General features: G+C 43.2%; 1 protein-coding gene across 1 annotated transcript in view; it reads right to left on the reverse strand.

The window, feature by feature from the left end:
- Positions 1 to 16,622, reverse strand: part of RAD50 (RAD50 double strand break repair protein) — a 917,823-nt gene that overhangs the window by 421,222 nt on the left and 479,979 nt on the right. The window contains exon 9 of the mRNA XM_053719284.1: positions 1,689 to 1,882. Coding sequence (XP_053575259.1) covers positions 1,689 to 1,882 — 194 coding nt within the window. The remainder of the gene's footprint in view (positions 1 to 1,688; positions 1,883 to 16,622) is intronic.

A 16,622-nucleotide genomic window follows, 5' to 3' on the forward strand; every position in this document is an offset into this window, starting at 1 on the left:
CCACAGCTATGCCCCGCGGCCTTAGAACCACCAGAAGGGACGCTAGCACCTTTGTGAAAATTCTGGGAGCCGTGGCTAACCCGAAGGGAAGAGCCACAAACTGGTAATGCTTATCCAGAAAGGCAAACCTGAGGAACCGGTGATTATCTTTGTGGATAGGAATGTGTAGATACGCATCCTTTAAATCCACGGTGGTCATATATTGACCCTCCTGGATCATCAGCAAAATAGTCTGAATGGTCTCCATCTTGAAGGATGTGTAGAAGAACTATATACCATGGGAGTGTAGAAGAACTATATACCATGGGCAGATCACTCCCATGGTATATAGTTCTTCTACACAGCGTAAGAACGCCTCTCTTTTTGTCTGGTTTACAGACAATTGAGAAAGATGGAATCTCCCCCTTGGGGGAGAATCTTTGAAATCTAGAAGATACCCCCTGGGTCACGATTTCTAAAGCCCAGGAGTCCTGAACGTCTCTTGCCCAAGCCTGACCGAAGAGAGAAAGTCTGCCCCTACTAGATCCGGTCCCGGATCGGGGGCTACCCCTTCATGCTGTCTTGGTGGCAGCAGCGGGCTTCTTGGCCTGTTTACCCTTGTTCCATTTTACACAATTTCTCTGGAACTACAATAGGGTCACAATCATCCAGAGTCGCTAAAACCTCCTTGAGCAATAAGCGGAGGTGTTCTAGTTTAAATTTAAAAGCCGTCATATCTGAGTCTGTCTGAGGGAACATATATCCTGAATCAGAAATCTCTCCCTCAGACAGCAAATCCCTTATCCCTACTTCAGAACATTGTGAGGGTACATCGGATATGGCTAATAAAGCGTCAGAGGGCTCAGCGTTTGTTCTCACACCAGACCCACTGCGCTTCCCCTGCAACCCAGGCAGCTTAGATAAAACCTCTGTGAGGGTAGTATTCATAACTGCGGCCATATCTTGCAGGGTGAAAGATTTAGACGCACTAGAAGTACTTGGCGTCGCTTGTGCGGGCGTTAACGGTTGTGACACTTGGGGAGAATTAGATGCCATAACCTGATTCCCTTCTGACTGAGAATCATCCTGCGACATACTTTTAGTAGCTAAAATATGTTCTTTACAATTTATTGACCTTTCAGTGCATGAGGGACACATTCTAAGTGGAGGTTCCACAATGGCTTCTAAACATATTGAACATTGACTTTCCTCAATGTCAGACATGTTGAACAGGCTAGTAATGACTACAAACAAGCATGAAAACACTTTATTTAGTGAAAAAAATAACAATCTTAAAAAACGGTACTGCGCCTTTAAGAGAAAAAAAGCATATACGTTCTGCAAAACAGCCTAAACATGCACCAAATTTTTCAAAATTTTGTAAGCAGACACAATATATGTAGTTAAGATTGCCCCACATGGTATTTTAACAATCAACCCTTTAATGTGCAAACCGGATTGAAAATAGGCCCAGATCCGGAAAAAACACCCTCAGCACCTTGCCACAGCCCTGCTGTGGCCCTACCTGCCCTCAGTGATAGTAAATGTGGGGTTAAAGCTTCGATTTGGCCCAAAACATCCACCAGGGCCCTCAGGAGTTAGAGCTTGCTGCGAGAAACTAACTGCGCATCTGAGGCACGAAAATAGGCCGCGCCCATCTCACTCGATGTCTCCAGCCTCAAGAAAAAAAAAAAAAAAAAAATATTTACCAGTATCAGTTCTGCATGCTCATCGTCCCTTTCTTGTCTTTCTTTTACAAGCTTTTGAAAGCTCTTAATTTGCCTCTCATTAAAAGGAGTCCGTTCATAACCATCTAATTCAAGCTGTCCTGCCAATGTCTTTATGAGTAAGTCTCGAGTCCTGATGTTCTGCTGTTGCTTTTCTGCCTCCAGTTGTAAACGTCCTACAGAAAAGATGAATCATGTTTATTTTCATTCTAATAAAAAGGTTATTTTAAAAAAAAAAAAAAAGATTAAAACCTACTACCACTACTAACCAATCTACAATTTAATAGGTGCTGATTTCTAAGAATAAAACATGAACGTTTCTGAAGACATAAAATTGATTTTGTTATTGTCCAACAGTATCTTAGGAGCGCACATCTGGATTGCAGTCTACAACTTAAGGTGCCTTATAGTAAAAGAAATTAAGACTAGTGACCCTTTGCAGGGGTTAAACATATATTTAAAGTACTGGTCCCAAGTAGAAACGTTATCTGAGCTCTGATTGGGTAAGCGGCAGTTTCTGTTTAGGACCAGTAGAGCTCTGCTGGTCCCGAGCTGTAGTTTAGCCTCAAAATTTACATTCACTTTAAAGTGCCCGGTTTTTTAAATTTCGATTAAAATCAGGGGCACTTTAATTCATAAAAATTTACATTTCACTCGTGTTATTAAAAGGTATTTTTTCACCTTGACAGCAGCTCAAGCTTCCTCCACCCGTTGCAAAGCCTCTTCCTGGGTCTAAAATGAGGAATCCGGCTTCCTCCAATCACGGCGTTGAATCAGACACGGGGGGGGGGGGGGAGAAGCCGTGATTGGAGGACGACCTATCCATCATTTCTGACATCAGAAATTGCCTGCGACGACCAGAGGAAGCTGGAGCTGCATTTAAGTTTAAAAAGTAAGTTTGTTTTCACAACAGGAGTGAAAGGTAAATTTTGATGAATTAACACAAATACTAAAAACGTATTTAAATTGTGAGAGTATTCTCTCCTCAGCTGAAGGTATGAATTCTGGTTGGTATTGCAATTTAGAACATATATCTATGTGATGTATTTTGAATCTCAATCAAATGAAACAAAATTCACTAATATGTCTCTCTAACCTCTCTGACTTCACCAGATCGATGATTCACTGAATCTCACTTATTTCTCCTCTTGTCTATGACCTGATTAGGAACATCATTGAAACTGGTGCAGCTTGAAAGGCTGGTGAGGTCAGTGAAATCGCAGAGGTTGGAGAGATCTCAGCAAATAATCCAATCTTTGCAAAAGTAGATAACCAGCTAATGTGTTGACCAATTAAATAAAGGCAATGAAAGAACATTGCCAAAGATATTCAGCTGTATTCTACTGCTACATACCTAAATGCAGAGAAGGACCATAAAGAGTTTTGATTTTCCATTACAAAATTACCTATTAAGAGTATTTTAAGGGATGATGGGTAATTTATGATATGAAAAGAGCAGATGAAAAGTCCCAGGTGCAGGTCTCAATAATGTACCTAACATGAGAGTCTCTACCTAGGCACAGACAACTACTGCCTCTTTCACTGCTGTGATAAATGTCACATGATAGCAGCCACAAAAAATATCTAGGAGCATAAAAACATTGATACTGAAATTACAATAGTGATTCACACATAATTCAATAACCAAAAGACCTAATGAGCTCATAAACATACTACAATGTAAGCATATTGCTGAAGTCTTTGTTGAGTTCTCTAGTTCTAGACACACAAGCCATCTCATTTATTTACCAGAAATAATTCAGATTAAAACCTCTATTTGTCCTGGATTACTTCAGCTGTATTAGCTTTTCACCTATATACTGGAAAACTATGTTCCCTTTTCTAGCCCTACTATGGAAGATTTAGCATGTTGCCCAATCCTAGGTCATAGCCTCCTAAAATTACATTTAGCACCCATTGATCTGAAATTGACTGTCCCTAATTGAAGTGGGATAACCAATTTCCAACAGTGTTTGGGTATTCATACCAATATAGTCACTATGTTGTGCTGAGAAGTGGCTAGCTACCTTGTACTCTACTTTTGAACCATAAACATAGTTTACAGCCTTGTGAACAAAAGGCTTTAAGTTCTGCTGACAAAATACGGTTGTCTATAAAAGAAAGAAGTTGCTCTTCCGGGCTTAAAAGTCCATGGCAAAAAAACAAAATTTATGCTTACCTGATAAATTTCTTTCTTTTGCGATGTACCGAGTCCACGGATTAATCCTTACTTGTGGGATATTATCCTTCCTAACAGGAAGTGGCAAAGAGAGCACCACAGCAGAGCTGTCTATATAGCTCCCCCCTTAACTCCACCCCCAAGTCATTTGACCGAAGGCCAAGGAAGAAAAGGAGAAACTATAAGGTGCAGAGGTGACTGAAGTTTACATAAAAAATATACTATCTGTCTTGAATAGACAGGGCGGGCCATGGACTCGGTACATCGCAAAAGAAAGAAATTTATCAGGTAAGCATAAATTTTGTTTTCTTTTGCATGATGTACCGAGTCCACAGATTCATCCTAACTTGTGGGATACCAATACCAAAGCTTTAGGACACGGATGAAGGGAGGGACAAGACAGGAACCTAAACGGAAGGCACCACTGCTTGCAAAACCTTTCTCCTAAAAATAGCCTCCGAAGAAGCAAAAGTATCAAATTTATAAAATTTTGAAAAGGTATGAAGCGACGGCCAAGTCGCAGCCTTACAAATCTGTTCAACAGAAGCATCATTTTTAAAAGCCCATGTGGAAGCTACCGCTCTAGTAAAATGAGCCCTTTCAGGAGGCTGCTGTCCAGCAGTCTCATAAGCCAAACGGATGATGCTTTTCAGCCAAAAGGAAAGAGAAGTCGCCGTAACCTTTTGAACCCTACGCTTTCCAGAATAGACAACAAACAAAGAAGATGTTTGACGAAAATCTTTGGTTGTGAATGTAGGGTGTAATTAGGGATACTACACTCTTACACTCCTAGCTAATCCCAAGATAGAGTGTGCTAACCTCATAAAGTACACTCTTGGATTCAAAAGAAAGTGTTTGGGAGGGATAGCGCTAACGAATAGCTGAGAGCCGAAAACTCTAACAAAAAACTCATATGAAATAGTACATCAATATGTAAGAAAAATGTAGGCAAAATATGTAGACATATGTAAATAGGTTGAAGATAAAAAGAGTGATATAGAATATTAAATATAATGTTGTGGTTAATTTAAAATTGCATATCTTTGTTGCCAAAAAAAATAAATTATAATAATCAGATCGGATATGTATGTTCAAATAAATAAATATTTATTATAACAATATTGAATGTAAAAAATAAATCTTATAGATGACTCCTAAAAAAGATGCCGGCATCAGTAAAAAACAGAATTTATGTTTACCTGATAAATTTCTTTCTCCAACGGTGTGTCCGGTCCACGGCGTCATCCTTACTTGTGGGACATTCTCCTCCCCAACAGGAAATGGCAAAGAGCCCAGCAAAGCTGGCCACACGATCCCCCCCAGGCTCCGCCCACCCCAGTCATTCGACCGACGTCAAGGAGGAATATTTGCATAGGAGAAACCATATGGTACCGTGGTGACTGTAGTTAAAGAAAATAAAATATCAGACCTGATTAAAAAAAAAAAAACCAGGGCGGGCCGTGGACCGGACACACCGTTGGAGAAAGAAATTTATCAGGTAAACATAAATTCTGTTTTCTCCAACATAGGTGTGTCCGGTCCACGGCGTCATCCTTACTTGTGGGAACCAATACCAAAGCTTTAGGACACGGATGAAGGGAGGGAACAAATCAGGTCACCTAAATGGAAGGCACCACGGCTTGCAAAACCTTTCTCCCAAAAATAGCCTCAGAAGAAGCAAAAGTATCAAACTTGTAAAATTTGGTAAAAGTGTGCAGTGAAGAACAAGTCGCTGCCCTACATATCTGATCAACAGAAGCCTCGTTCTTGAAGGCCCATGTGGAAGCCACAGCCCTAGTGGAATGAGCTGTGATTCTTTCGGGAGGCTGCCGTCCGGCAGTCTCGTAAGCCAATCTGATGATGCTTTTAATCCAAAAGGAGAGAGAGGTAGAAGTTGCTTTTTGACCTCACCTTTTACCTGAATAAACAACAAACAAGGAAGATGTTTGTCTAAAATCCTTTGTAGCATCTAAATAGAATTTCAGAGCGCGAACAACATCCAAATTGTGCAACAAACGTTCCTTCTTTGAAACTGGTTTTGGACACAGAGAAGGTACGATAATCTCCTGGTTAATGTTTTTGTTAGAAACAACTTTTGGAAGAAAACCAGGTTTAGCACGTAAAACCACCTTATCTGCATGGAACACCAGATAAGGAGGAGAACACTGCAGAGCAGATAATTCTGAGACTCTTCTAGCAGAAGAAATCGCAACCAAAAACAAAACTTTCCAAGATAATAACTTAATATCAACGGAATGTAAGGGTTCAAACGGAACCCCCTGAAGAACTGAAAGAACTAAATTGAGACTCCAAGGAGGAGTCAAAGGTTTGTAAACAGGCTTGATTCTAACCAGAGCCTGAACAAAGGCTTGAACATCTGGCACAGCTGCCAGCTTTTTGTGAAGTAATACCGACAAGGCAGAAATCTGTCCCTTCAGGGAACTTGCAGATAATCCTTTTTCCAATCCTTCTTGAAGGAAGGATAGAATCCTAGGAATCTTAACCTTGTCCCAAGGGAATCCTTTAGATTCACACCAACAGATATATTTTTTCCAAATTTTGTGGTAAATCTTTCTAGTCACAGGCTTTCTGGCCTGAACAAGAGTATCGATAACAGAATCTGAGAATCCTCGCTTCGATAAAATCAAGCGTTCAATCTCCAAGCAGTCAGCTGGAGTGAAACCAGATTCGGATGTTCGAACGGACCCTGAACAAGAAGGTCTCGTCTCAAAGGTAGCTTCCAAGGTGGAGCCGATGACATATTCACCAGATCTGCATACCAAGTCCTGCGTGGCCACGCAGGAGCTATCAAGATCACCGACGCCCTCTCCTGCTTGATCCTGGCTATCAGCCTGGGGATGAGAGGAAATGGCGGGAACACATAAGCTAGTTTGAAGGTCCAAGGTGCTACTAGTGCATCCACTAGAGCCGCCTTGGGATCCCTGGATCTGGCCCCGTAGCAAGGAACTTTGAAGTTCTGACGAGAGGCCATCAGATCCATGTCTGGAATGCCCCACAGGTGAGTGACTTGGGCAAAGATTTCCGGATGGAGTTCCCACTCCCCCGGATGCAATGTCTGCCGACTCAGAAAATCCGCTTCCCAATTTTCCACTCCTGGGATGTGGATAGCAGACAGGTGGCAGGAGTGAGACTCCGCCCAAAGAATAATTTTGGTTACTTCTTCCATCGCTAGGGAACTCCTTGTTCCCCCTTGATGGTTGATGTACGCAACAGTCGTCATGTTGTCTGATTGAAACCGTATGAACCTGGTCCTCGCAAGCTGGGGCCAGGCCTGGAGAGCATTGAATATCGCTCTCAGTTCCAGAATATTTATCGGTAGAAGAGATTCTTCCCGAGACCAAAGACCCTGAGCTTTCAGGGATCCCCAGACCGCGCCCCAGCCTATCAGACTGGCGTCGGTCGTGACAATGACCCACTCTGGTCTGTGGAACATCATCCCTTGAGACAGATTGTCCAGGGACAGCCACCAACGGAGTGAGTCTCTGGTTCTCTGATTTACTTGTATCTTCGGAGACAAGTCTGTATAGTCCCCATTCCACTGACTGAGCATGCACAGTTGTAATGGTCTTAGATGAATGCGCGCAAAAGGAACTATGTCCATCGCCGCCACCATCAACCCGATCACTTCCATGCACTGAGCTATGGAAGGAAGAGGAACGGAATGAAGTATCCGACAAGAGTCCAGAAGCTTTGTTTTTCTGGCCTCTGTTAGAAAGATCCTCATTTCTAAGGAGTCTATAATTGTTCCCAAGAAGGGAACCCTTGTTGACGGGGATAGAGAACTCTTTTCCACGTTCACTTTCCAGCCGTGAGATCTGAGAAAGGCCAGGACAATGTCCGTGTGAGCCTTTGCTTGAGGAAGGGACGACGCTTGAATCAGAATGTCGTCCAGGTAAGGTACTACTGCAATGCCCCTTGGTCTTAGCACCGCTAGAAGGGACCCTAGTACCTTTGTGAAAATCCTTGGAGCAGTGGCTAATCCGAAAGGAAGCGCCACGAACTGGTAATGTTTGTCCAGGAATGCAAACCTTAGGAACCGATGATGTTCCTTGTGGATAGGAATATGTAGATACGCATCCTTTAAATCCACCGTGGTCATGAATTGACCTTCCTGGATGGAAGGAAGGATAGTTCGAATGGTTTCCATCTTGAACGATGGGACCTTGAGAAATTTGTTTAAGATCTTGAGATCTAGGATTGGTCTGAACGTTCCCTCTTTTTTGGGAACTATGAACAGATTGGAGTAGAACCCCATCCCTTGTTCTCTTAATGGAACAGGATGAATCACTCCCATTTTTAACAGGTCTTCTACACAATGTAAGAACGCCTGTCTTTTTATGTGGTCTGAAGACAACTGCGACCTGTGGAACCTCCCCCTTGGGGGAAGTCCCTTGAATTCCAGAAGATAACCCTGGGAGACTATTTCTAGCGCCCAAGGATCCAGAACATCTCTTGCCCAAGCCTGAGCGAAGAGAGAGAGTCTGCCCCCCACCAGATCCGGTCCCGGATCGGGGGCCAATATTTCATGCTGTCTTGGTAGCAGTGGCAGGTTTCTTGGCCTGCTTTCCCTTGTTCCAGCCTTGCATTGGTCTCCAAGCTGGCTTGGCCTGAGAAGTATTACCCTCTTGCTTAGAGGACGTAGTACCTGGTCCGTTTTTACGAAAGGGACGAAAATTAGGTCTATTTTTTGCCTTGAAAGGCCGATCCTGAGGAAGGGCGTGGCCCTTACCCCCAGTGATATCAGAGATAATCTCTTTCAAGTCAGGACCAAACAACGTTTTCCCCTTGAAAGGAATGTTTAGTAGCTTGTTCTTGGAAGACGCATCAGCCGACCAAGATTTCAACCAAAGCGCTCTGCGCGCCACAATAGCAAACCCAGAGTTCTTAGCCGCTAACTTAGCCAATTGCAAAGAGGCGTCTAGAGTGAAAGAATTAGCCAATTTGAGAGCATTGATTCTGTCCATAATCTCCTCATAAGGAGGAGAGTCACTATCGAGCACCTTAAGCAGTTCATCAAACCAGAAATATGCGGCAGTAGTGACAGGGACAATGCATGAAATGGGTTGTAGAAGGTAACCCTGCTGAACAAACATCTTTTTAAGCAAACCTTCTAATTTTTTATCCATAGGATCTTTGAAAGCACAACTATCCTCTATGGGAATAGTGGTGCGTTTGTTTAAAGTAGAAACCGCTCCCTCGACCTTGGGGACTGACTGCCATAAGTCCTTTCTGGGGTCGACCATAGGAAACAATTTTTTAAATATGGGGGGAGGGACGAAAGGAATACCGGGCCTTTCCCATTCTTTATTAACAATGTCCGCCACCCGCTTGGGTATAGGAAAAGCTTCTGGGAGCCCCGGCACCTCTAGGAACTTGTCCATTTTACATAGTTTCTCTGGGATGACTAAATTTTCACAATCATCCAGAGTGGATAATACCTCCTTAAGCAAAATGCGGAGATGCTCCAATTTAAATTTAAATGTAATCACATCAGATTCAGCCTGCTGAGAAATGTTCCCTAAATCAGTAATTTCTCCCTCAGACAAAACCTCCCTGGCCCCCTCAGATTGGGTTAGGGGCCCTTCAGAGATATTAATATCAGCGTCGTCATGCTCTTCAGTAACTAAAACAGAGCAGCCACGCTTACGCTGACAAGGGTTCATTTTGGCTAAAATGTTTTTGACAGAATTATCCATTACAGCCGTTAATTGTTGCATAGTAAGGAGTATTGGCGCGCTAGATGTACTAGGGGCCTCCTGAGTGGGCAAGACTCGTGTAGACGAAGGAGGGAATGATGCAGTACCATGCTTACTCCCCTCACTTGAGGAATCATCTTGGGCATCATTGTCATTATCACATAAATCACATTTATTTAAATGAATAGGAATTCTGGCTTCCCCACATTCAGAACACAGTCTATCTGGTAGTTCAGACATGTTAAACAGGCATAAACTTGATCAGAAAGTACAAAAAACGTTTTAAAATAAAACCGTTACTGTCACTTTAAATTTTAAACTGAACACACTTTATTACTGCAATTGCGAAAAAACATGAAGGAATTGTTCAAAATTCACCAAATTTTCACCACAGCGTCTTAAAGCCTTGAAAATATTGCACACCAATTTTGGAAGCTTTAACCCTTAAAATAACGGAACCGGAGCCGTTTTAAGCTTTAAACCCCTTTACAGTCCCTGGTATCTGCTTTGCTGAGACCCAACCAAACCCAAAGGGGAATACGATACCAAATGACGCCTTCAGATGTCTTTTATAAGTATCAGAGCTCCTCTCACATGCGACTGCATGCCATGCCTCTCAAAAACAAGTGCGCAACACCGGCGCGAAAATGAGACTCTGCCTATGCTTTGGGAAAGCCCCTAAAGAATAAGGTGTCTAAAACAGTGCCTGCCGATATTATTATATCAAAATACCCAGATAAAATGATTCCTCAAGGCTAAATATGTGTTAATAATCAATCGATTTAGCCCAGAAAAAGTCTACAGTTTAAATAAGCCCTTGTGAAGCCCTTATTTACAATCGTAATAAACATGGCTTACCGGATCCCATAGGGAAAATGACAGCTTCCAGCATTACATCGTCTTGTTAGAATGTGTCATACCTCAAGCAGCAAGGGACTGCAAACTGTTCCCCCAACTGAAGTTAATTGCTCTCAACAGTCCTGTGTGGAACAGCCATGGATTTTAGTTACGGTTGCTAAAATCATTTTCCTCATACAAACAGAATTCTTCATCTCTTTTCTGTTTCTGAGTAAATAGTACGTACCAGCACTATTTGAAAATAACAAACTCTTGATTGAATAATGAAAAACTACAGTTAAACACTAAAAAACTCTAAGCCATCTCCGTGGAGATGTTGCCTGTACAACGGCAAAGAGAATGACTGGGGTGGGCGGAGCCTGGGGGGGATCGTGTGGCCAGCTTTGCTGGGCTCTTTGCCATTTCCTGTTGGGGAGGAGAATGTCCCACAAGTAAGGATGACGCCGTGGACCGGACACACCTATGTTGGAGAAATATATTATAAACCTAATGACCTTAAAAGTGTACGATTGGCTGATCTGAATACATATATTAGATCTGCAATTTCTAAATAAAATTGAAATAAGTAGCTAACTGAAATTCTAAACAGATTTGTTAGCAACACATAGAAAGTTACTGATAACTAGAAAGTCTATTATTGAAAGGATGTGCTTAATAGCAGTGTTCCATAATGGAGCTGATCCTTAGGTAATATTGTTACCAATGTGATCTCCTTAGAGAATAATGTTACCAGTTTGTCAGTTCAAAGACAGGGTTATGCGGTTTGATGTGAAAAACAGAATTTATGTTTACCTGATAAATTACTTTCTCCAACGGTGTGTCCGGTCCACGGCGTCATCCTTACTTGTGGGATATTCTCTTCCCCAACAGGAAATGGCAAAGAGCCCAGCAAAGCTGGTCACATGATCCCTCCTAGGCTCCGCCTACCCCAGTCATTCGACCGACGTTAAGGAGGAATATTTGCATAGGAGAAACCATATGTTACCGTGGTGACTGTAGTTAAAGAAAATAAATTATCAGACCTGATTAAAAAAACCAGGGCGGGCCGTGGGCCCGACACACCGTTGGAGAAAGTAATTTATCAGGTAAACATAAATTCTGTTTTCTCCAACATAGGTGTGTCCGGTCCACGGCGTCATCCTTACTTGTGGGAACCAATACCAAAGCTTTAGGACACGGATGAAGGGAGGGAGCAAATCAGGTCACCTAAATGGAAGGCACCACGGCTTGCAAAACCTTTCTCCCAAAAATAGCCTCAGAAGAAGCAAAAGTATCAAATTTGTAAAATTTAGAAAAAGTGTGCAGTGAAGACCAAGTCGCTGCCTTACATATCTGATCAACAGAAGCCTCGTTCTTGAAGGCCCATGTGGAAGCCACAGCCCTAGTGGAGTGAGCTATGATTCTTTCAGGAGGCTGCCGTCCGGCAGTCTCATAAGCCAATCGGATAATGCTTTTAATCCAGAAGGAGAGAGAGGTAGAAGTTGCTTTTTGACCTCTCCGTTTACCAGAATAAACAACAAACAAAGACAAAGTTTGTCTGAAATCCTTAGTAGCTGCTAAGTAAAATTTGAGAGCACGAACTACATCCAAGTTGTGCAACAAACGTTCCTTCTTTGAAACTGGATTAGGACACAAAGAAGGCACAACTATCTCCTGGTTAATGTTTTTGTTAGAAACAACTTTTGGAAGAAAACCAGGTTTAGTACGCAAAACCACCTTATCTGCATGGAACACCAGATAAGGAGAAGAACACTGCAGAGCAGATAATTCTGAAACTCTTCTAGCAGAAGAAATTGCAACCAAAAACAAAACTTTCCAAGATAATAACTTAATATCAACGGAATGTAAGGGTTCAAACGGAACCCCCTGAAGAACTGAAAGAACTAGGTTGAGACTCCAAGGAGGAGTCAAAATTTTGTAAACAGGCTTGATTCTAACCAGAGCCTGAACAAAGGCTAGAACATCTGGCACAGCTGCCAGCTTTTTGTGAAGTAACACAGACAAGGCAGAAATCTGTCCCATCAAGGAACTTGCAGATAATCCTTTTTCCAATCCTTCTCGAAGGAAGGATAGACTCTTAGGAATCTTAACCTTGTCCCAAGGGAATCCTGCAGATTCACACCAACAGATATACCAAATTATGTGGTAATTTTTCTGGTTACAGGCTTTCAGGCCTGAACAAGAGTATTAATAACAGAATCTGAGAACCCTCGCTTTGATAAGATCAAGCGTTCAATCTCCAAGCAGTCAGCTGGAGTGGGTCGAACGGACCTAGAACAAGAAGGTCTCGTCTCAAAGGTAGCTTCCATGGTGGAGCCGATGACATATTCACCAGATCTGCATACCAAGTCCTGCGTGGCCACGCAGGAGCTATCAAAATCACCGACGCCCTCTCCTGATTGATCCTGGCTACCAGCCTGGGGATGAGAGGAAACGGCGGGAACACATAAGCTAGTTTGAAGGTCCAAGGTGCTACTAGTGCATCCACTAGAGCCGCCTTGGGATCCCTGGATCTGTACCCGTAGTAAGGAACTCTGAAGTTCTGACGAGAGGCCATCAGATCCATGTCTGGAATGCCCCACGGTTGAGTGACTTGGGCAAAGATTTCCGGATGGAGTTCCCACTCCCCCGGATGCAATGTCTGACGACTCAGAAAATCCGCTTCCCAATTTTCCACTCCTGGGATGTGGATAGCAGACAGGTGGCAGGAGTGAGACTCCGCCCATAGAATGATTTTGGTCACTTCTTCCATCGCTAGGGAACTCCTTGTTCCCCCCTGATGGTTGATGTATGAACTTGGCCCTCGCTAGCTGAGGCCAAGCTTTGAGAGCATTGAATATCGCTCTCAGTTCCAGAATATTTATCGGTAGAAGAGATTCTACCCGAGACCAAAGACCCTGAGCTTTCAGGGATCCCCAGACCGCGCCCCAGCCCATCAGACTGGCGTCGGTCGTGACAATGACCCACTCTGGTCTGCGGAAGGTCATCCCTTGTGACAGGTTGTCCAGGGACAGCCACCAACGGAATGAGTCTCTGGTCCTCTGATTTACTTGTATCTTCGGAGACAAGTCTGAATAGTCCCCATTCCACTGACTGAGCATGAACAGTTGTAATGGTCTTAGATGAATGCGCACAAAAGGAACTATGTCCATTGCCGCTACCATCAAACCTATCACTTCCATGCACTGCGCTATGGAAGGAAGAGGAACGGAATGAAGTATCCGACAAGAGTCTAGAAGTTTTGTTTTTCTGGCTTCTGTCAGAAAAATCCTCATTTCTAAGGAGTCTATTATAGTTCCCAAGAAGGGAACCCTCGTTGACGGAGATAGAGAACTCTTTTCCACGTTCACTTTCCATCCGTGAGATCTGAGAAAGGCCAGGACAATGTCCGTGTGAGCCTTTACTTGAGGAAGGGACGACGCTCGAATCAGAATGTCGTCCAAGTAAGGTACTACAGCAATGCCCCTTGGTCTTAGCACCGCCAGAAGGGACCCTAGTACCTATGAGAAAATCCTAGGAGCAGTGGCTAATCCGAAAGAAAACGCCACGAACTGGAAATGCTTGTCCAGGAATGCAAACCTTAGGAACCGATGATGTTCCTTGTGGATAGGAATATGTAGATACGCATCCTTGAAATCCACCTTGGTCATGAATTGACCTTCCTGGATGGAAGGAAGAAGTGTTCGAATGGTTTCCATCTTGAACGATGGAACCTTGAGAAACTTGTTCAAGATCTTGAGATCTAAGATTGGTCTGAACGTTCCCTCTTTTTTGGGAACTATGAACAGATTGGAGTAGAACCCCATCCCTTGTTCTCCTAATGGAACAGGATGAATCACTCCCATTTTTAGAAGGTCTTCTACCCAATGTAAGAATGCCTGTCTTCTTATGTGGTCTGAAGACAACTGAGACCTGTGGAACCTCCCCCTTGGAGGAAGCCCCTTGAACTCCAGAGAATAACCTTGGGAGACTATTTCTAGCGCCCAAGGATCCAGAACATCTCTTGCCCCAGCCTGAGCGAAGAGAGAGAGTCTGCCCCCCACCAGATCCGGTCCCGGATCGGGGGCCCGCATTTCATGCTGTCTTGGTAGCAGTGGCAGGTTTCCTGGCCTGCTTTCCTTTGTTCCAGCCTTGCATAGGTCTCCAGGCTGGATTGGCTTGAGAAGTATTACCTTCCTGCTTAGAGGACGTAGCCCTTGGGGCTGATCCGTTTCTGCGAAAGGGACGAAACTTAGGTTTATTTTTGGTCTTGAAAAGACCTATCCTGAGGAAGGGCGTGGCCCTTGCCCCCAGTGATATCAGAGATAATCTCTTTCAAGTCAGGGCCAAAGAGTGTTTTCCCCTTGAAAGGAATGTCAAGCAATTTGTTCTTGGAAGACGCATCCGCTGCCCAAGATTTTAACCAAAGCGCTCTGCGCCACAATAGCAAACCCAGAATTTTTTCGCCGCTAACCTAGCCAATTGCAAGGTGGCGTCTAGGGTGAAAGAATTAGCCAATTTAAGAGCACGAATTCTGTCCATAATCTCCTCATAAGAAGAAGAATTACTAATAATCGCCTTTCCTAGCTCATCAAACTAGAAACACGCGGCTGCAGTGACAGGGACAATGCATGCAATTGGTTGTAGAAGGGAACCTTGCTGAACAAACATCTTTAGCAGACCTTCTAATTTTTTATCCATAGGATCTTGGAAAGCACAACTATCTTCTATGGGTATAGTGGCGCGCTTGTGTAGAGTAGAAACCGCCCCCTCGACCTTGGGGACTGTCTGCCATCAGTCCTTTCTGGGGTCGACTATAGGAAAACAATTTTATAAATATGGGGGGAGGTACTAAAGGTATACCGGGCCTGTCCCATTCTTTACTAACAATGTACGCCACCCGCTTGGATATAGGAAAAGCTTCGGGGGGCCCCGGGGCCTCTAAGAACTTTTCCATTTTACATAGTGGTTCTGGAATGACCAGATAATCACAATCATCCAAATTGGATAACACCTCCTTAAGCAGAGCGCGGAGATGTTCCAACTTAAATTTAAAAGTAATCACATCAGGTTCAGCTTGTTGAGAAATGTTTCCTGAATCTGAAATTTCTCCCTCAGACAAAACCTCCCTGGCCCCCTCAGACTGGTGTAGGGGCCCTTCAGAAACCATATCATCAGCGTTCTCATGCTCTACAGAATTTTCTAAAACAGAGCAGTCGCGCTTTCGCTGATAAGTGGGCATATTGGCTAAAATGTTTTTGATAGAATTATCCATTACAGCCGTTAAATGTTGCATAGTAAGGAGTATTGGCGCACTAGATGTACTAGGGGCCTCCTGTATGGGCAAGACTGGTGTAGACGAAGGAGGGGATGATGCAGTACCATGCTTACTCCCCTCACTTGAGGAATCATCTTGGGCATCATTTTTACTAAAAATTTTTAAATACATATAGTTAAATGAGAAGGAACCTTGGTTTCCCCACAGTCAGAACACAATCTATCTGGTAGTTCAGACATGTTAAACAGGCATAAACTTGATAACAAAGCACAAAAAACGTTTTAAAATAAAACCGTTACTGTCACTTTAAATTTTAAACTAAACACACTTTATTACTGCAATTGCGAAAAAGTATGAAGGAATTGTTCAAAATTCACCAAAATTTCACCACAGTGTCTTAAAGCCTTAAAAGTATTGCACACCAAATTTGGAAGCTTTAACCCTTAAAATAACGGAACCGGAGCCGTTTTTATATTTAACCCCTTTACAGTCCCTGGAATCTGCTTTGCTGAGACCCAACCAAGCCCAAAGGGGAATACGATACCAAATGATGCCTTCAGAAAGACTTTTCTATGTATCAGAGCTCCACACACATGCAGCTGCATGCCATTGTTCTCAAAAACAAGTGCGCCATACCGGCGCGAAAATGAGGCTCTGACAATGATTAGGGAAAGTCCCTAAAGAATAAGGTGTCTAAAACAGTGCCTGCCGATATAATCTTGTCAAAATACCCAGATTAAATGATTCCTCAAGGCTAAATATGTGTTAATAATGAATCGATTTAGCCCAGAAAAAGTCTACAGTCTTAATAAGCCCTTGTGAAGCCCTTATTTACTATCTTAATAAACATGGCTTACCGGATCCCATAGGGAAAATGACAGCTTCCAGCATTACATCGTCTTGTT

This window comes from Bombina bombina, chromosome 6 (genome assembly GCF_027579735.1).
Source record: "Bombina bombina isolate aBomBom1 chromosome 6, aBomBom1.pri, whole genome shotgun sequence".
In the NCBI taxonomy this organism is placed as follows: Eukaryota; Metazoa; Chordata; class Amphibia; order Anura; family Bombinatoridae; genus Bombina; species Bombina bombina.